The sequence below is a fragment of the Pangasianodon hypophthalmus genome, chromosome 5 (assembly GCF_027358585.1).
Source record: "Pangasianodon hypophthalmus isolate fPanHyp1 chromosome 5, fPanHyp1.pri, whole genome shotgun sequence".
Taxonomy (NCBI): Eukaryota; Metazoa; Chordata; class Actinopteri; order Siluriformes; family Pangasiidae; genus Pangasianodon; species Pangasianodon hypophthalmus.
In genome coordinates this window covers 7,378,133-7,399,460 of record NC_069714.1, presented here as the reverse complement: position 1 = coordinate 7,399,460, position 21,328 = coordinate 7,378,133, and the positions used below count along the sequence as shown (strand labels likewise).

The 21,328-nt window shown below is 39.6% G+C and overlaps 1 protein-coding gene across 8 annotated transcripts in view; it reads right to left on the bottom strand.

Moving 5' to 3' along the window:
* The window catches only part of epb41l5 (erythrocyte membrane protein band 4.1 like 5), a 49,534-nt gene that overhangs the window by 23,064 nt on the left and 5,142 nt on the right, over positions 1-21,328 (bottom strand). For all 8 annotated transcript variants that reach the window (XM_053234025.1, XM_053234027.1, XM_053234026.1 and 5 more), the window contains exons 3-16: positions 14,780-14,884; positions 13,455-13,497; positions 12,634-12,712; positions 12,504-12,548; positions 11,861-11,913; positions 9,696-9,816; positions 8,153-8,240; positions 7,970-8,058; positions 7,808-7,877; positions 2,914-3,083; positions 1,982-2,088; positions 1,854-1,878; positions 861-900; positions 7-131 (exon numbers count right to left, since the gene is read on the bottom strand). In XM_053234025.1, coding sequence (XP_053090000.1) covers positions 7-131; positions 861-900; positions 1,854-1,878; positions 1,982-2,088; positions 2,914-3,083; positions 7,808-7,877; positions 7,970-8,058; positions 8,153-8,240; positions 9,696-9,816; positions 11,861-11,913; positions 12,504-12,548; positions 12,634-12,712; positions 13,455-13,497; positions 14,780-14,884 — 1,160 coding nt within the window. The remainder of the gene's footprint in view (positions 1-6; positions 132-860; positions 901-1,853; positions 1,879-1,981; positions 2,089-2,913; positions 3,084-7,807; positions 7,878-7,969; positions 8,059-8,152; positions 8,241-9,695; positions 9,817-11,860; positions 11,914-12,503; positions 12,549-12,633; positions 12,713-13,454; positions 13,498-14,779; positions 14,885-21,328) is intronic.

Below are 21,328 nucleotides of genomic sequence, written 5' to 3'. Positions count from 1 at the left end.
GCTCACCTCCTCTTCCCTGATTGGCTGCTGCCAGGACTCCTAGGGAGAGCTTCAATGGTCAATGGACCCTGCACCAAGGGCTGGCCAGAGACCGGGGACGCTCCGGGCCATGCAGGCTGAGACTGGACATACTGTGCAGGCGAAAAAAAAAAAAAAATCACAAAACTCACATACAATATACACACAGAGCTTTTAAAAAAAATAAATAAATAAATTTTTAAAAAAAAAAAAAAAAAAAAAAAAAAAAAGAACTTAAACATAGCAGCCATATAGCTAAGACTGATCTCTTGGGTCTTGTATGAAGTAGTGATGCATCAAAAAGCAAAATCTTGGCCAAAACCAAATTTCAAAACACACTGGAATGAAAAAAAAATCCCAGTTTAATACATGATGCTAATTTATAAATATAAAAGTAGCAGCGACAATTATTGTCACAGCATACAGCATATGTATCAAGCAGTAGTACAAAAAAAAAAAAGAGAGATAAACACAATCAATAGGTTCCCAGGGTTAAATACACTGCTTCCAAAACTTCAAAACTAGTTTATAATTAAAATAGACTGATTAAAGGGGATCCGGCTCAATCTGGCAATAAGAAGTTAAATAGCGTATAAGAGTGCAGAGAATAACTCTGTTTTCTTTTTATTTCTCATTATGACTGAAATTTATCTGAAGAATGAACTCAAAAGCCACTCTATTTCTTCTTTCTCTCTTTTAGCCAAAATCAAAAAGTGTACTTTTTTTAGTGCGTGTTGATGGAACTTCATATTAAAGAAGCAGGTTGCAGTGTAAGGAAATTTCAAACCATCACACTGAGCACCACTTCAATCAGAGAGGGCAAGGTGTAGTAAATGTAGTACCTTTGTCTCTTGACTGGGACTCACTCCATTATTCTGGTTCCTGGAGAGAGGAGAGAGAAACATTACTCATGTTATTCTGACTGATGAGATGTTTCATGAACTAGTGCTGAACGCGTGACACCGACCTGTGATTGGGTAATGCGATAGCACACTCACACACTCACACACTCACACACTCACACACTCACACACTCACACACACTCCCCTATCTGTGTCGTTCACAAAGATAGCACACTATTGCTCTTATCTTCAGCACAAAGCCACATTCTTACATTCGGTGTCAGAGGGATCAGTATGGAAGGGAAAACGTCCTGTACTTTTTGTCCCCCCAAGAGAATACAGTGGGCTTTATTAGTCACTCAGTGACTCACCAACACCTTGCCTAGCTATGTTAGTTATAATCATGAAAAGTGGCTGTAAACAATTTATGCAAGTCCATCCTGTCAATGTTTGCCCCTTAGCCCTGTGAGCCAGTAGAATAGTAAAACAGGGCTTTAGTGAGGATTCTAACCATTACAAGTAGTGATAACCTTAGTGAGAGCTCATGTCTAAGGAATGTGAAGGTCACAGCTATTTTCCACAAAGAACTACTCACGCTTGTAGCAGATGTACTAATTCTCCTAAAGCAATGTTAATTGCAAACATAGTAAAGGCCCTTCTTTCTGGAAATGATTTGATACCATAGACCTCAAATAAAACTTTATAGAGAGACTAAACGTGCAGGATCTCACACACAACACTTAACTATTTATTTCTTTTTCCTAATTCCCATACACTGACCTCAGCTTAACCTACTAAACCCCTGCAAATGTGATAATACAGTCTAAACCAAACAACAGTCTCATACTGAGGTCCTGCTATCACACACACACACACACACACACACACACACACACACACACACACACACACACACACGATTCATGCATAGTTGGCTATGAGTCATCACAGCTGATCAGCTACACTGAAAAATCTGGAACTGAAGTACTTACTCTGGGGATTTGGGAACAACGGGACCTGTAAAAAGACAGAACAACCAAAATCGTTATACATTGATCTATTATTACACTAAATGTTAAGTAATAGTTTCAAAAAATGTAAGCAGTTTCTCAATTTTCACCTCTGTTCTGCATAGTTCTTCTGGAGTAGCGGCGGCTGGGCCGTCTCTCAAAAGTAGCCGACCGCCGAGCTTTGTTAGCCTTCGTGGTTTGGTATTCTGTCTTTCCACTGCCAAACAACAAAAAAAGTCAATTAAAGAGACCGACACAATGCTACACAAACCACAATCAGCTTTGCTGATTGAAAGAATGAATATATTTATTAGGTACGTTGACCCCACAGGCAAATAAATAGAAATATAAAGCAGAGGGAGTGGAGATAGAAGTGAGACAGTTCTCCCAGTGAGAGGTTTAACTGGAGAATGTCGGCGTGTTAGGCTGGCAGCTGAAGATAAGATACGATTCCACAGGTAATACACACACACACACACACACACACACACACACACACACACACACACACACGGTGGTCTGGGAAAATCTTTCAAATGCTGCTGTGGTTGAATTCTAGCAAAAAGCCAAAAAAACAAACCCAAAAATAAACAAAAAAGGAAGGCCAATGTGGAAAGGTAAATTTAACAAATGCAGCGGTAGAAACAGTCATTCTGCTTGAAGATGTCTAAATCCCTTCTGTCTAATTATGATCTCGCATATATCATCGCTGTTGTAGTTAATACGGGACTATGAAGGCCATCAGCACAGCCGGTGGGAGAGATATCACTGGGAACTGTAATGGCTCGGAAAATAGGTACAACTCTGTTTTTTAAGAAATAAATGAATGAATAAAATGAAAGTGACATGGTTTTTGACACTGCCATACATCATGGGCTTTGCTATGAGACTGATCTCCAACACTGGGCAGCATTATGCAGCTAATAAATCAAACTGTTTAGCTAGTGCAGCAAAGTGTTCAGGTCATTGAGCTATATGTCGTTTCTGTGCTATAAAAGACTTGAGCAGCACTCTTCTCCAACTGCTACGCCAGCTTCAGTACCTGTATCTGAAACGGGAGCCCATGCGGATGAAGGCTGAGCGGGAGGATCCCTTCTGGACGGGGCCACGCAGCCTGAAGAAAGCATGATGCTCCACTGCACACTTCCATAAGTGCTTGCAGGCCTTGGGATGGTCCATGCGAAATACAAACGTGTGCTCTTGCTCTTTGCCCTGATGGAGAGAGCCAAAAATAGCAAAGCAACATTCAGTCCTGTTGACAGAATAGAACAGTAGGACATTTTCCTTTACTGAACAGCATATTCATCCATTCATCACACTCTAGAGACTCAATAAAGGCATGAGTATTTTACTCAATCTGTGCTAACTATCTCTCCCTCTCTCTGTGTGTATATTATATATATGTGTGTGTGTGTGTGTATGTATGTGTATGTATGTGTATATATATATATATATATATAAATATAAAGCATACTCAGTTTCCTAGGCATGAGCTAGTAAATCAAAAACACACTAGTGACAGGCATTAAGAAATTTCCCTCGACTGAGCATTTATATGGGTAAAATGTGAGTTAAAAAAGTGTTTCTTCCTTCTAAGATTGAAAGCTCAGCCACTCACAGAGGCACCAGAGGCAAGGTTGACTTTAGAGATTGACTTTATCAGTTTACGGACTTAAGGTTCCATGAAGTAGCTTACACTGAGAAGTAGTTTATAAAAGAATGGGTGTTTATAGAGAAAGACTTGATGTTTTTAGTGTTACTGACAAGCCAAGCAGGAGAATTTTATATACATATTGTAATTGTTGTGCAATAAAACACATTTCAGTAACTAAGGCATTAATAGGTGTTTCTGTCTCTTTGCTACTCAGTAAGGGACAGAATCTAGCAGATATTAGGGAAATGAAAAAAATTAGTAGACTTTCAAATATGACAATCAAAAATATGTGATGTGTCAATTATGCTGCCAAGATTACAAATCATGTAACTTGAACTCAAACAAATGTGAATAGATACACTATATGCCAAAAGTATGTGTACACATGACAATCACACCCATAAGCATTCCTTGCCCAATCTGTTACCACAATTGCACAGAATGTCTTTGTATGCTGTAGTATTACAGTTTCTCTTCACTGAAACTAAGAGGCCCAAACCTGGTCCAGCATGACAATGCCCCTGTGCACAAAAGCAAGATCCATGAAGACATGGTCTGTCAATGCTGGAGCAGAAAAGCTCAAGTGTCCTGCACAGAGCCCTGACCTCAACCTCACTGAACACCTTTGGGATGAACTGGAGTAGTCTCAGTGTTGTAAACAAAAATGTGAAAAGAGATGTGTTCCAAGAGAATAGTTTATAAAGTAGGATTGCAATGGGGAGGCACAACCCTTTCTAGCGATTTATCAATTAAAGGGAGTTGTTTAAATCAGTTTGATGTAAGCCAAGTTTCTTGAGAAACTGGGATAACTATCACAAGAAACAAGAGAGGAACAAAAATGTGAGGGCAGCATGCTGGCTGAAGGTGAAGTAGCATTTTTTTGGTAAACCAGTGATCAAGGATGGAGTAGGGGAGTGTAAAATCTGGAAGAGAATGAACAAGATTCAGAAGGCCTCGGAGAGAACTTAGAGGCGAGTTGTTATTAAAAAACAAACTAATAAAAGAATGACGTATAAAAGCAGAGTAGAGTACACATGTTTATAGCACAAAAGTGCTCTTAATCTACAACTGTGTTGAACATGATGGAGAAATCACATAAGTGGGGAGCACTGAAAGATCTCCATGTCAGCATGCAGTCAGTACAAGCCATATAATGTACAGCAATAGCAGGATTTTTGAAACAGAACACAAGTTTAGAGCCTTGTCTTCAACTGGCCTTGCATATCAAGAACATTACCCGTACTACCAGGAAATTTGAACAGAAACAGAGAAAGTTGTGGACAAACAAATGTAAGACTGTAATTGTATACAGACAGTGTTGGCTGGAGAGCTTTCCAATTGCATTCATTAAGACTATGATCAGAAATACCAATCTGGCAACCAGAAAAAAGTCACCAGGTAGTAATAGAGCATTAGACAATACAAAGACTGGAGTGATTAGTTCTTTGAGTTCTGTTAAAAAGTCAGACTTTTGAGTGACGCAACAGAAAAGCATTCGTAAGTTTGAATCCCGATGACGTCACAGTCATCTGTGGCCAGGAGTCCAAGAGAGCAAAACTGCCTGTGCACTCTGGGTGGGAGGGATGGCACACCTTCCTTGTCAATCACAGCAACACTAGCCAACTGTCAGCATTTGTGAGCTCATGAATGCAGAAGACAGACAGAGCTTTTTAATCCAGATATTTCCACATATGCTGCCCTATGACGAGCAGCAGTTCTAAAGCATGCAGTTGGCTGGCTTCATGTGTCTCAGAGGAAGCACATGTTAGGCTTCACCCTCTCCAGTTGGGAGTCATCACATGACAGGGCAGAGCTGGCTGGTGGGCGGTAATTAGCCACGACCAAATTAGGGAGAAAATGGAGGAAATGATTTTTTAAAAAATGGGGGGAAGAACTTTAAATGCCATATAGACACATGGCATCATAAAATATTTATACTACTATTAAAGACCATTATTGACAAATCTGTGGTTAGGAAAGTATAGTCCAGGATGAGAGAAATACTGCTGTTCCCACTCAGTCTAACTGAAATTGAAGTGAAATTCACTTGTTCTGTGTGTACCAGTAAGCTACAATTGTCAGCAGTGCAGTGGCATTTCTCTTTACTCCAGCGGTCCATCATTGCTGCAGGCACACGGAGCAGAGACACAAAAAGAGTCACAATGCACAATCTAATACGCTACTGTACGCAAACACTCAAATGTCATCCAGTATCACTATAAGATTAATTATTGCCTAATATCATACCATCATGGTATAACATTAACTGGACCTGACTGTACCCATCCGTGTGACTGGAAAAACACTCCCATTTTTTCCCATTACATGTCACCCTATTCATCTAGTGGTCAATATTTAATTACGTGCATAGGGAGGCATAGAGACAGGCTTGCATTTTCTTTGCTCTTAATGCCTCGTGTTAACGGAGCTTAAATCACAATGGGCTGAGTTAAGATAGTGCTTATGTGTGTGTTGTAGCGAGTCTCTCAGGACCTGTCTGGTGATGGACAGCTCTTTATGTTTGCAGCTCCAGTGCTTTATAGAGTGCTAAGTGCTCCAGATGCCAGACATGCCTGAGGGAGGCCAGTGGTTAATTAACTCCTGCTGGAAATGAGCCAACCTCAGTCAGGGATCACTCCACTGATGATCAGTGGTGTAACATAATATATACACACACACGCACACAAACTCGCATATAAAAACCTATAACCTGTAGGATATACTGTGCATCACTAATATACTAAAGATTCAACATTCAAAAGATTATGTTGGATGTATTCTTTATGTTTTCATTTTGTAATTTAATGTGGCTCTTTACAAAATTAAAAGGAAGCCTATCTTCCAGAAAGGCTGCAATACTTCAGCACCTATAGAGGACGTAACCAAACACAGAAGCCTTCCACCAAGCACACATGCCTTTGTATATAAACAACCAGTACAGATTTAGCACAATGGACCTCATTTATCAATCTTTTAGTAAAGTTGTGTGTAAAGGCCAAACTTAACAAAAATTATTCAGTTTACAAAAGTTTCAGAAAGGCTGATTTACTTCATACTCATGTGCGCATGTTGATCACCCGTAAAGTGCAAAGCACGTTTCCGGCGCAGCTCATTTGCATCTAGTGACGCCCACAAATCTCCATAAAAGTTCAAGTGCACAGACAGCTGGGAATAAAATGAACAATCAGTGTAAAGGCAGAAGTTATTGGAAGTTATTTTGACTCACTTTCATGGCAATAAAATATTTAATAATATGTAATATTAATAAGTGCTAAATCTTCCATCTGATGCGTTTGTTTTACGGCTTACGGCTCTGTGCAGACAGACCGGCCCGTCCTCCGTGTATATGGCGCCATTTCTTTTGTCATATTTCAATGATAAGTTTTATTTGTGGATTTGTGTTGGCTCACTTTCTTTATTTTTCACATTCTTTAATCAATGCCAATAATATGTTGTGATTTTCACAAAAATTTCTTGATGGTATTGTTACTCCCTGACCTAGCATTCACATAGTGAACTAGCATTAGGATGTGTTTTTCGTAGAGACTCCAAAGCTCTTCTGTAATTGGCTCTGGATAAGAGTGTCTTCTAAATGCTGTAAATGTAATAAAAAAATAAGCTATTTAAACTTTACAGTATATTCCAGATATAAAAGAAACAGTAATCCATGCAAATTATATGATTTGAACTTGATCAAGTCGTGGTTTACATTAGTCAGTGTTCTTCTGCGTAAACTTACACACTCAGTAGCACGAGTAGCATGCAAACGATTTCCCGAATTTACAGGATTTTCATGAATGCCAAATTTCTTGTGTAAACACATGCATGAATGATTTATGAATAAATACATTTTTATCCAGCTTGATACATGCGGCCCAATGTGCTCTCCAGAGAACTGAGCATCCTTAACCTTAAGCATAAAAAAAACAACTTGTGGTTGCCATTACATCCTGCAAATTGGTCCTTAAATGGTCTCAATAATAAAAAAGCACTACAGCATAATGAAATTTCAGAATATCTGTTTATTTCCTTGTGCTGATAGAGACAGTCAGCACAGGAAGCCATGAAGGCTCTTCTGAGCAGCACTGCATTTCATCGTATGTGGGAGTAAAAGATGATGAACTGGACAGCATGTAGGTATGAGCAGCACTGAATTACACACAGTGTAGCAGACTCGGAGCTGAAGACATGGTAACCATGCCAGGCGGACGGTAAATGGGAGCATTATCTGTTCTGAGAGGTTGGAAAGAACATGGCGTTGTTTTCTGGTGTCCTGCATTACCTGTTCGTCGTCCTCCACCACCACCAGGGTCAGCTTATTCTTTTTGAAGTCTAACCGTGTGATCTTGGGCCTGAGGGAGGCGAGAAACATATGCACACATTGCAGAAAACTTGTACACATAAAATACTTCGAGATCTGAGTACTACACTATAATCGTCTTACCAAAAGAACAAGCCAATCTTGGTTTCGCCCTCAAACACGAGCACTCCAGTGGGGGTCAGTCCCAAACTGTACTCATTTCCATCTCTGGCCTGGAGGTAGAATGAACAAAACTTGCTGGATACATGTGGATTTGGAACAGCCACAATTCCATACCCATATTTCTGACAAACAAGTCATGCTTACCTTAACCATATGCATGTCAACACCATACATCTCCAGCCACTTGGCCTTGTTCAGGTAGTTAATCTCAGCCTGTGCAGGCATCTGGCCCCTGAAAGATAGCGAGACACAGCAGAAGAATTTTGTCACTGTCTGTATCTAGGGACATACAAAGGCTTTCAACCTGACTGACCCTATGACTCAATATGAAATTATACTGAATCATGTCCATTTGAAAGAAAGTATCTAAGCAGGATACCAATGAAGGGTGTGATTTAAGGTCAAACTAACTTAATCAGAAGCAAATGTGTGGCAGCCAGCGAAAACCCTTCACATGGTGAACTTTTCTACTGTACTGCATGTAGTTCTGAAGACTACAGACATTCCTGAACTTTCTCTTCTGCATGTACAGTATCTCAACAGGACGATCAAGCATTTAAAAGTGAAACACGCAAAAGTGAAAACTGCAGAGAAAACTGAACTACTCAACAACTTGATCAAAGCATGACACTCATTAGCACACACACACAGCTAGCAAAGCTTTAGATTTATTAGGCAGTCTGACTGCATTTACTGCTGCATTCGTTAAACTGGTTCCTTCCACAACACAATCTTTACTGGAAGATAGAACAGACAAAATTGGAAAGTAAATAAAGACATTCCCACATCATTTTGGTGAAATATATTTATGGTGTCTTAAAGTTTTAATTTCACCATATGGCCAAAAGTATGTGGACACCTGACGATCACAGCTATATGTGGGTCTTCCCTAAACACAAGTTTGGGAGCACAGTGCAAAGTGCAACAGCAAAGTGGGGAATAAATCTGGAACAGGATGTTCAATAAGCACATATGAGTGTGGTGGTCAGGTGTCCACACACTTTTGGACATATATTCTATGATATAGGCAGAAAAACCCAGATTGTTCATCTTTTTTGGCTGTTCGCTAGAATTCAGACACTGCAACATCCAAAGGGTTTTCCCAGACCACTACACATCTGTTATATCCCTTATACACTAGATTTTAAGAATCATCTCCTATAACATTATATGCAAATGTAGAAGGTTTAAATATAAACGACCTAAAGATAGGGGTGAATCCCTCAGGCTTTCACACAATACAAGATTTCAATTCCACTTGGAGTATCACTGAATTTGCTACAATATAATACATATGATTTAGTAGCCTGCTTTTTCAATAATAATCAATTCTAATCAATAATCAACTTATGATTGCTTCCTCAATTCATTTAATCATTGCCCTTTAAAACAGTGGTTGAAATGAATGTGTTTCATACAGTACATAGCAAAAACACCCAGCAGGATCCATCAGGACCGTCCACATCTTGTGTAGATTACACACTACTGCATCTGGCATGAGCGCTCATAACTCACACCCGAACCAGCAGGGTTAACAGTTCCCCAGGAGAGCAGGCAGGGAAGATACAGACATAATCCAAGGAGATAGCCTATGGATGACATTCGCACGCTTCCTTCACCTGCTTCCCATTTCCTGTCTTGATGCCGCTGTCCATTTGTTTTACACAGTGAACTCTGCCACACTTACCTGCACTCTTTCCAGGCATTGTAGATGGCCACCTCCATCTCTTCCGTCTGCTCCGGCACAAAGCGGAACTCCGACACCAGGTCAAGGCCATGCTCTGCAGGGTCGCAGTCGCCCAGCTCAGCTGAGAGGGATCAAGAGGTCAAAGGTTAATAACTGAGTGCTCAGTGGAGCTGGACAGGAACTTGTCTGACTTATGGATCATAGAAAGTTGGCAAAAAAAATAACCAAGATAAGTAAGGAATAAAACACTGTGTGACGTGGTGTTATGGGAAAATAATCAAGTTACAAGTTAAAAGAAATGCAGCTTTGTCTTGTTACCAAGAAACTGGAAAGCACCTCTGCCAGGAAAACACTCATGTATCAGAAAACATATATACTTCTGACTGTTACAAAGTGCTGACACTGGAGACTCCTTCCATAAATAAACATCTCCTTACAATACGCTTCACCGCATCAACAATAATAACACACTTTTTTTTTTTGTTGTTGTTGTTTTGTTTTTATTTTACATTCATCGTTAGGCTTCAATTATGTGGACAATCCACCGTAGTGTGTTAGTTAGTATACTACTGAAACAATAATGTATTAGAAAGAGTGCATTAATATGAACCTGTGATTTGACTTACAGATAGAACTACCGTTAGAGTTGTCTGACCAATCAGAAGGAAGAATTCAACAGCGCTGTGGTATGAGCTATCTATATAATACTAGTCTGCTATGTAGTCAAAGGTTTTTTTTTTATAGTTAAGGAAAATTTGCATTTTAAATTGTTTTGCTCTGCAAATAGAGCAAAAGGTTGAATATAAAATTTTGGACAAATATGGGATGCAGTAAAGCATATAACAGATGGATGATCAGTTATGGTGGTCAGTATAGGCCCAAGAAACTTATTATGAAGAAAAATGTCATGAAATAGCGTTTACATTTTACTGTAGGTGTATAAGATCTATTTGCTTCAAAAAAAAATCCTAAAATGAGCGATTTTAGACAACCAGAGTACAGTGTGTGAATGTGTCAGGGTGCTGGATGAAGAGCTGGGCTCTGGATTAGGGGGCCCTTCTTCCCAACGCTGCCCTAACAAGCTAAACAAAGAGCTAGAAACTGCAGACGGAGGTTAGGAGAGACCGGAGAGAGAAACAGAAAGAACATCGTATTAGAACATCGTATTAACGTATGCAATGCGAATTTCATTTTATATTAATAATGTATTATTCCTCCAATATAAAACTGTTGACTCGCTTAAAGACATTCCTCAGTGGAGACTCACTGCCCTTGTTCAGCAGTTAATCCACAGTAATGACACGGCTACCCTGCTGTTCTGCATTAACGAAATCTACAAATGAGCAATATCTTTTCCAAGCCTGGTTCCACTGTGCATTTCCCAACTGGACAGCAAAAGCAGAACACGCCAGAAGAAGGGGAAGGGGAGGGTGTGTTGAGCTTCTAGTGCCGATGAGGACACTCCTACACTGCATAGTAAAGAGGATTAAAGAAGCCACATGCTCTGTTCCCACATAGATCGCACTCTGAGGAGCAAAGCCTCTGCACATGAGCTGCATGAAATGATTTACGTGGGTTTTTTTTTTTTTTTTTTTTAAAGCCGATATGGAGGAAGTCTGTATTCTAAACAAAGAAGTGTTACACTATGACTACCTGTATATCAAGTCTGAACATTTCATTACACAACATTACTTTCAAAAACATTAAACCAAGGTTGATTTCACAAGTGATACAAACTCACTGGCCGATCAAACACAGCTTATTCATACAATCTCTGGGGGAAAAATAGCTGGTGACAGGTTAATAGAGTTTATCTCTGAACACGAGGAATTGCACAATAAAAGCAGAGACTAAAAGGTTGTGAGTAAATGAGTGTTTTCATTCAGTATGGTTTTTTTGGAATGGATCCAATATCCATGATTTCTTGACTTTGCAAAAACAAAACTGTAAATTCATTTCCATAACTTCAGTCACTTCCTGTTTTGGAGAACAGTGACTTTTTTAACTGGGAAAAATGCTCTTGTTATGCCTCGGTCACTGTGGGGCGGAGGCATTATGGTTTAGGGTTATCCATCCATCTGACTGTCGGACAGACACTCTTTCTCACCAACGGTTTTCTCACCAAAAGACGTTCAATTCATTCAGTGCTTCCTGTCTTGACTTACCCTGCAGAGCGAAGGCTGCCAGCTCCACCGCTGTATCGAAGGGACAGTCTAACCTGGGTTTAATCACAACACAGTTCTGTTAGCTTCTGATTCCTGTGAATTTCTTTTTTCAGAATGCATCAACAAGCTACATTATGAGGTGGGAAAACTATATTTTCTTACTTTCTGCTAGCTAAATGCCTAAGGCTCTGACATCACTTCAGAGGCTTTTTAAAACCAAAGTCATACTTCACTGCTATGTAACATGCTAAGTATGTATTTCATAGCATGAATAATTTAGAGTGCAATAAAATGTTAAGGCAACATAGTCCTCTAATTATGATTAAATAGAGGAAAACAAACACATTATAAAAAAGAGATGGCTATAATGATGAAAGCTCCAAAGCACCATGTCAAAGGGATTCCTAAATGCTACCAACATCTGGTACTGAAAAATTACACAAACACTGTGTATGGATGTTAATAATTTAACTCCAGTGCTAAAACAATTTTTCCCCTGAGAAGCTCGACAAACTGATTACAAAACCACCAGATTAACGCAGGGATCTCTACATTATAGGGTTATTCAGAAACAGATTAGGCAGCAGTACAGGGAGAGTGTTTTAAAGAAACTATATTAAAACATCTGGAGGCTTTTGCTTACTTGCCACTGAGGACGTCCTGCTTCAGCTGCAGCACAAACAGGTATCTGTGAAAGAGGCAAAAACGGTCAGTGTGAAAGCTCAGTTTGCACTTAAAAGAAGCTTTAAAGTGAAAGGAAAGCACAAACACACCGTGTTAACTCCTCATGTAGGTTGTTGGGCTCTGAGGAATAAAACTTAACCCGCATGTGGAGACAATACGGAGGACCAACTGAAGCACAGAAGACAAACAGAGAACAAGTCAGAAGCAGGAAGGCAAGTAAATTTTTTATTTTTTTTTTAACAATTGTTTACACAACTTTCTTTGTTTGATTAATTAATTAACTAGAAATTATTTCCCTGTTTCAATCACAATCTATCCAATTAAATCACAATCTATCCAATTAAAACAGTAACACAAGAAGCTTTGAATTTAAAGCTTCTACTTAAATCATAACTGTAGCAGAAGAAGGAAAGAAAAGCCAAATGAATGAATAAATAAATAAATAAATACGTACATACATACATACATAAATCCAACATAAAAAACAAACATTAAAAAGTATAAAAAAGGTCTTGAGGATAACATTACATTTTTTTTTCTAAAACCATAAATACAACCCAAATTTTTAAAAATTCTTTAAAAGCCACTTGTAGGCAGGCCAATTGCTAAACTCTTTATACCTGACATGACATTACATGACAAATGACCTGAATGCAGGGCTTCTAAAAACAAAAAGGGCTAGAAAACAAACTCATGAAGGCTGATAGATGTAAAAAGAAGTCAGAGAGTCTCCTGTAAGAAGTCCAGCTTCTCTTCATTCACACAGGCCTCGCTGGCCCTACAGGCACATGCTCTAGTCAAGTGCTTTTTTTTCCTCCAGAAGAGTATGAGCCGTTCTAATGCAAGCATAGGACATAATAATAAGGAAATAATAAAAAAAGATGTTCCAGAGATGGTGCAGACAACTTACTTTTGACTTGCTTTTTAATGCTTTTGGTCACATCCAGCCAGTGCTGCAAAGATAGAAATAATCAGTGTGTCAGGTCAGGTCAGGTCAGGTCAGGACCAGAGAAACATTCTGCACATGACATTGATGATATAAACGTACTTGCAGACTGATGTTAAAAAAAGAAGAATCTATTCAAAGAAGAAATGAATCAAGACTGGCCTTCAATGCTGTTTGTGAGAAGATGACAAAGCATTACTGAGGAACACGAGGATTTTTTTTGCTCTGACACATGAATAGAGTAGCAGGCAAAGAGAGAGACAGAGAGACAGAGAGATAGAGAGACAGAAACAGAGAGAGAGAGAGAGAGAGAGAGAGAGAGGAAGAGAGAAATTGTGCTGATGGAAAATTGAAGGTCTCCGTCTCCTCTCCCCCACATTCCTCTCATCAGTCTTCCCTCTCCCTCCCCCCTCTCTCTCTCACTCACTCACTCCCTCCCTCTCTCTCTCTCTTTCTCTCCATTCCATCTAACACACTCTCCTCACTGCTTCTGCTCACTTTAACTAAGATTAACTGATGTGTTCCCTGATTTGTTTTGTATTTTCCAAATATTTGCATCAAGGAGAGCCTCTATATTATAAAAGATGCTCTGCATAACCTCTGACATCATCACACCACAGCGCTGTTTAATTCGCTGTTTAATTGTTCAGAAGGTGTTGATTAATTGTCTATAACAGTACAGCTCAGTAGTTCTGGCTGCTAGTAGTTCAACACATGCTAGTAGTTATATGTTAATGTTTCTACTGTAACAGCTAATTCACAGCAACCCATATGGCGAATGCTCAACATAAACAAATAAAGGAGTCTCCAGTGTCAGCGCTTTGTAACAGTCAGAGATCTTCAGGATGGGAGGCTGTGTGGTTTCTTGGTAACACGACAAAGAGAGACAAAAAGAAAGGCTGGTGAGGGAACGACTGTTTAAATCTGTTATAATGTAAGTGATAACAGGAACTAGCTTGTTTAGTGGAGGATCAACACTATTAAACTATAAACAGATGTGTCATTCTTTAATATAATAAAATATAAAAATTCTGCAATTCTGGCAAATTGTTTTGGTATAAGAGGAATAAAATACTATATAATAACAAGCTGCTATAGAAAAATATTCAGAAATGACATCACACAGAAATGACATCACACCACCCTGTTGTTGATTCTTTTCTTATAAACGCACACCCCTTCAGGCTTTATTACTTACTTCCACAAAGTTAACAATTTTACATCATAACTAATATTAGAACCAGCATCTTCATGCCCATTTTGTCAGATATTACAGATGCGACTCTTACCGGCACTTGTGCTGAGTCCATGAAGCGCAGACCAAAGTAATCCTTCTCAATGATATCCAGGTGATACATGATCTGGTCAAACAGCTCCTCACCTTTGGCTTTTTTCTGTTGAGACATGAAGCAGCTTCAGATCTTTGAAGACTAAGGCCTTGTTTATTACATTCATCATCGACGAAAGAAGAGTCGTAACCTTCAGACAGTTTCTAGTGAAAATGATATATACACTCAGAACTGCGAGGAAGCACTACAGGGACCACAATGTTTTTTAAATCGGTTACATGTTCCTATTTTGAAACAGTTCCAAACTGCAACACATCAGAATGCCTTTATAAGCACTACTTAAGGCAAATCCTTAACTATGCTGCTTGTAGAAAAAATAAATTCTTTTTGGAATGAGCTGGGCTTGGGGAAGAGCTGTACCAGCCACTCCCTCTCTCCTGTCCATGCTGTTCTTGCTTCTGTTCATACACAAGCTTTAGCACACACCGCAATCATCATAGAGACCTTCAGCGAAACTAAACAACTTCAGCACACACACGTATACACACACACGCGCACACACACCAGTGGTGTACACTGACTTGTTAGACATTAACATGTAAACATTTGGTAGATCATTTTATCTGAAAGCGTACAGCTGAGCGGTTTAGGGATGAAAGCCCAACAGCAGGTCTCTAGCTGTACTGGGATTTGAACTCACAGCCTTCTAGTAATTATTACAGACGCTGAATTGCTGAGCTAGCACATCTTCACTGACACTCACAGCCTGGACAGTAAAGGAAAGAAAAAGCCTTGACCAGTGACCACTGTCAGAAACGAAAGAAAAAAATCCCCAGAAATTTCACATGGACTGTGCAATCGAACTCTCCAAGTACCAGGTACTTTCCAAATCCTGAACAAAATGGTATTATTAGATGAATCCTGCCCAGTGCTGTCCAGATGTTAGACCTATACATTATTTTCATTTATACCACTGTGCTGTTGAATTCTTGAATCTGATTGGTCAGGTGTTGATTTGCAGGTGTTGAGTTTTCTGGAAGGAGTCTCCGGCGTCAGTGCTTTGTAACAGTTAAAGGTAAAGCTTTTCCTTTCATTTTTGTTTTGCCATGGGAAAAAAAATCTAATTGTGGAGGACATTGCAGATTCTTGTTAACATGAAAAGCTATATTTTTTGTTTAATAACTTCAAGATGGACGGGGAAAAAAGCTTATTTTTTATAGCTGATACAAAGTAAGTGATAACAGAAACTTGTTTTGTGGACATTCCACAACATTAAATGTAACCATATATTAATAAAAGAGTATTTTCAAAATGTAACTGTGCATCTCTAGGTTGCTTGAGGTAGTGAGTTTGGGTGCTACGTGTGAAGCTGGGGGTCAGTGGATTCGTGCTGTTCCTGAACCGACGATGCAAGATGCTCGTCCAGGCCCCAGAGAGTTGGCATCGTGTATAAAGCATCTCGGCGTGCCTGCAGGAATTCACACAAAGGGCCCATTGTGCACTCCAGTGAGCCATGGACTCCCAGTTCACATTGTTCTGCTGAGGTCTTTCTAGCGATCTGGCTTCCGAGGCGCAGCTACATTCCTCAGCCTGCTTCCTGCGTGCAGGTCATCAGGAGGGTAGAGGCTGAAGAAATACAGCTCTCACTGCCATGTCCGGTGAATGCTGGAGCCTCAAATGTGACCGAGCTCCCCTTCTGAAGAAGGATGAGACGTCAAACTAGTGAATCATGGGTGTGCTGTGGAGCCAACCACATACTGGGTGAGGGGTAGTGATGTGGTATTTAAGAGTACTTTACATGTATCCCATGGAAACCCTTTGAGAAGTGACGCCTTTAAGATACACAGTAAATGTTTGTGCAGCTGGAGATATTTACAGGCGGGCTTTTATTTCTTTTCTGCATGTCCCTAAGCTGAAGAAGGGCTCTCCCTTTCAACAAATGGCAGAGTGATGGGATCTATAAAGATGTGCTGGCAAGTTCAACTTATGAGCTCTTGGGCTGTGAATCGCTGACTTAATTCATTCAATCTGATTTAAGTGCAACCAGCAGGTCAAGCAGAAATGGACCCTGTAATTCTTTAACCAACCTGGAAAACAAAACGTCCTACACTTAAATAATCTATCAAAAATACTTGGGTCTAGAAAACACACAAGACAGGCTTTTACAGGAAAATTATAACATTGACGCAAACAAGAATTACAGTTACCACCACTGAGTTTTTTATTTTTCCAATAAAAGCAGGATCCAAAGTACAAAGTTCTTACAGCATAGTGACTTTCCATTTATTCATTTTTTTTATATTAAGAACATCACATTGCACGTTTGATCAGTTTATAGTTACATTTAACATGCTGGGGAATGTCCATGAAACAAGTTAGTTCCTGTTAGCGTTAACATTATAGCAGCTATAAACAGTTGTTCCCTCACTAGTCTCTGTTTTCATTCCTCGCTTTAATTTAATAAGGCAAAATTGCTGACACTTCAGACTCTTCCTATAAAATGTTAAATACAGAAAACTTCATTTCATTTCAACATATTTAGTACTGTACATTTTCTGTTTAAATAACAGTTTTTTTTTTAATGTTTTTATTATTAGCCTTAGATTATGTGGAGCATTTGCCATTTACGTCCCTGTGCATGGGCTGATTTGTACCTAGAACTACTGTGAAAGCTGATGTAATAAAAAAAATTTATCAACAGTTCCTGAGCAACCGTATTCAAGAATTCAACAGCATTGTGATACAATTCACCTTAATTAACAATGACATTTTATAAGGCCATTTAACTTATATTAAATTGAAATTTAGCACTGTATTCTCAATTTATCACTTGGATTTCACAGGTCAATGAAGGAGAGAGATTAATAATTAAGCTGATTTTTCAGTGACATCAAGTCTGTTGCAGGACTTAAGCCTACTAGCACACCAATCTCATACTGGTGTGATTAAACAAAGGTATTAGCTTCAACTCATGAAGACTAATGTCTGATAATCAACAATCATGTTTAAATAATGTGGCATACTGCCAAAAAAGGCAATATAGCCTCAAAAAAAGCTGACAGGTTTATTCAATGAGAGGAGCCTGTGTTACTCATTATCATTTTGTCTTGTGAAAGTTGAGTATGAATAGACCACAGTTACTGCACAAACCATCATCGACTGCTCCATTTCCTGTTCTCACAGTTATAGCCAAGAGGAACACATTATCAAGCATTTACTTTAACTTTCATAGTGATCACTGGAGCATTCAGTACATCCAGCCTAAGGTTCAGTATCTTCTCCATTATAGATTAAAGGGAATCTCAACACTGCTTTGAAATGAGTCCTTTTCAGCCTTTAGGCACTTTGGTAAAGGATGTAAAACAATTGAAGGTAATTGACTCAGGTAGGACTTGTGCCAAATCAACATCACTTTTAACCAATCACACCTCTCAGATGTCATCAGTGTATACCATTGTGTATCTCTAGATTACAGTTCATAATATTAAAATATATATACAGACACACACACACACACACACACACACACATACACACACACAGGTCTGCAGACAACCATTTTTGTCAAGGCAATGAAAGTGATGTCTACCAGATAGTCCTGGATCTACAAACCATTCATTGAAACAAATTCCTGCCATCTAATGTCATCAATGTACACCTCCCATTGTTTCAGACGCTTCTCAGACAGCAAAGCTTATTGTGTGGCTCTGCATCTCAATTCATGAACATAAATAAGATTTTTGACCATATTTCATAGTTTGTATATGCAGCTGACAAAATGAGCTCAGCTAGTCAACAAGCTATGTAACTTCCAAAAACAAAAAGGGTTTTCTAAACACTCCTTTTGTTTTAGTTCAGTTTTGATGAACTGTAAAGCAGAGCGCCAAATTAAACTTCTGAACGTTGCATCTGGAAGCAGTTCAGAAGTGGAAGGCAACAGAGGACGTAAGATTGCAGTGATTATTTAAAAGAAATAATGGTCCAAGATCAAGTCGTAGTTAAAGAAATCATATTCACCTGAAAGTTACAAGAATCACACCACCGTGTAAACTCTGTTAGTCACACACATCAGACTGAAAAGCTATAAAACTTCAAGCTTTATTGCTAGAGATTGTATCACACACAAAGTACTAAATATGATTAAGTGTGATTAATACTAAAAGACACTAACAAATCAGCTGCCTAGCAAAACAAGCTGTCTAGACAAATGGCTGTCTTAACAGACCAGAGACTTTATGTCCGATTAAAGAGTAACTCCTTCAGATTCCTATCTTCAGATTCCTACACACAGGAACACACTCCCGCACACTGTTTTAGCTCTCTGTAGTTTCCAACACCACAGCTGTGAAGAATGCTTCACCTAGAACTCCAGAAGCAGCAGCATTTCTCCATCAACAGCACGGCTATTCAGCTTCACTGGCATGCAGACCACCTTAAAGAAACACATTAGACTGGGAGCACAGTCAGTCAACACCGATTAGCCATAATATTAAAACCATCTGCCTAATATTGTGTAGGTCCCCCTTGTGCCACCAAAACAGCTGTGACCCATCAAGGCATGGACTCCACAAGACCTCTGAAGGTGTGCTGTGGTATCTGGCACGAAGACATTAGCAGCAGATCCTTTAAGTCCTGCAAATTGCGATGTGGGGCCTCCATGGATCGGACTTGTTTGTCCAGCACATCCCACAGATGCTTGATCGGATTGAGATCTGGGGAATTTGGAGGCCAAGTCAGCACCTTGAAATTTTTGTCATGTTCCTCAAACCATTCCTGAACAATTTTTGCAGTGTAGCAGGGCACATAACCCTGCTGAAAGAGGCCACGGTCATTAGGGAATACCACTCCCATGAAGGGATGTAGCTGGTCTGCAACAATGTTTAGGTAGGTGGTACATGTCAAAGTAACATCCACACAAATGCCAGGACCTAAGGTGCTCCAGCAGAACATTGCCCAGAGCATGCGGCTACACAACCTCCGTATGCAGCAAGCTGCAATGCACTGTGTGTACTGATACCTTTCTATCGTAGCCAGCTTTAACTTTTCAGCAATTTGTGCTACAGTAGGTCTTCTGTGGGATCAGACCAGACGGGCTAGCCTTCACTCCCCACGCACATCAGCGCCTATGACCATGTCAACGGTTCACCAGTTGTCCTTCCTTGCACTACTTTTGGTAGGTACTGACCAATGCATATCAGGAACACCCCACAAGACTTGCCATTTTAGAGATGCTCTGACCCAGTCGTCTAGCATCACAATTTGGCCTTTGTCAAAGTCATTCAGATCCTTACGCTTGCCCATTTTTCCTGCTTCCAACACATCAACTGTGATAACTGTTCATTTGCTGCCTAATATATCCCAACCCTTGACAGGTGCCATTGTAATGAGAACCCATGTTATTCACTTCACCTGTTAATGGTTTTAATGTTATGGCTGATCAGTGTATATAGTTTAAATTCTCACTTTATTAGGAACACCTGGACATTCAGCAGATACACACTACACAGCATCACAGTGCACAAAGTCATGCAGACACAGGTCAAGAGTTTCAGTTAATGTTCACCTTATACATCAGAACGGGGAAAATGTGACCTCCGTGACTTTGACAAAGGCTTTGACTGTGGGTTGTAGGTGTCAGACATGCTGCTTTCAGAAACTGCTGAATCTCCTGGAATTTTTATGCCAGTTTACACAAATTGGTATGAAAAACAAAAATATCCAGAGAGCGGCAGTTTTGCTGGCAGAAATACCTTGATGATGAGGGAGATCAGAGGAGAATGGCCAGAATGGTTTGAGTGGACAGGAAGGCTATAGTAATTCAAGTAACCACTGGTTACAACCATGGTGAGAAGAAAAGCATCTCATGATGCATAACATGTTAAAACCCTGAGATGGATGGCTACAGTAGGCACAGATTAACTGAAACTGGAAAGTTAAAGATTGGAAGAAAATAAAACTCATCTTGTCTCCATGCAATCTAGTTTTCTGCTATGAAACCCAGATGGTAGGTTTAGAATTTGGTGTCAACAGCATGAACCCAACCTGGTTTGTTTCAACAGTTCAGCCTGGTGGTGGTGGTGGTCTAATGGTGTGAGGAATGTTTTCTCCACTTTGGGCCCTTTAATACTAATTGAGCACTGTTTAAATGCCACAGCCCTTTATGGCCAGAATTTACTATCTTATAATGGCTACTTCCAGCATGACAATGTGCCTAAATCATCTTAGACCGGTTCCATTAATATGATAATGAGTTCAGTGTACTTTAATGTCCTCTCCAGTCACCAGATCTAATCCAATAGAGCACATTCAGGATTTGTTAGAGCAGGAGATTTGCAGCAAGAATGCACATCCGAGAAATCTGCAACCATTATGTGATGCAATCAAATCAACATGGACCAGAATCTCAAAAGAATGTTTCCAACACCTTGTGGAATCCAGGCCAAGAATAATTGAGGCTGACAGCAAAAGGGGCCCTAACCAGTATTAGTATAGTGTTCCTAATAAAGTTGGTAGTGAGTGAACATAGTAAACACAAGTGCATTAAGAGGC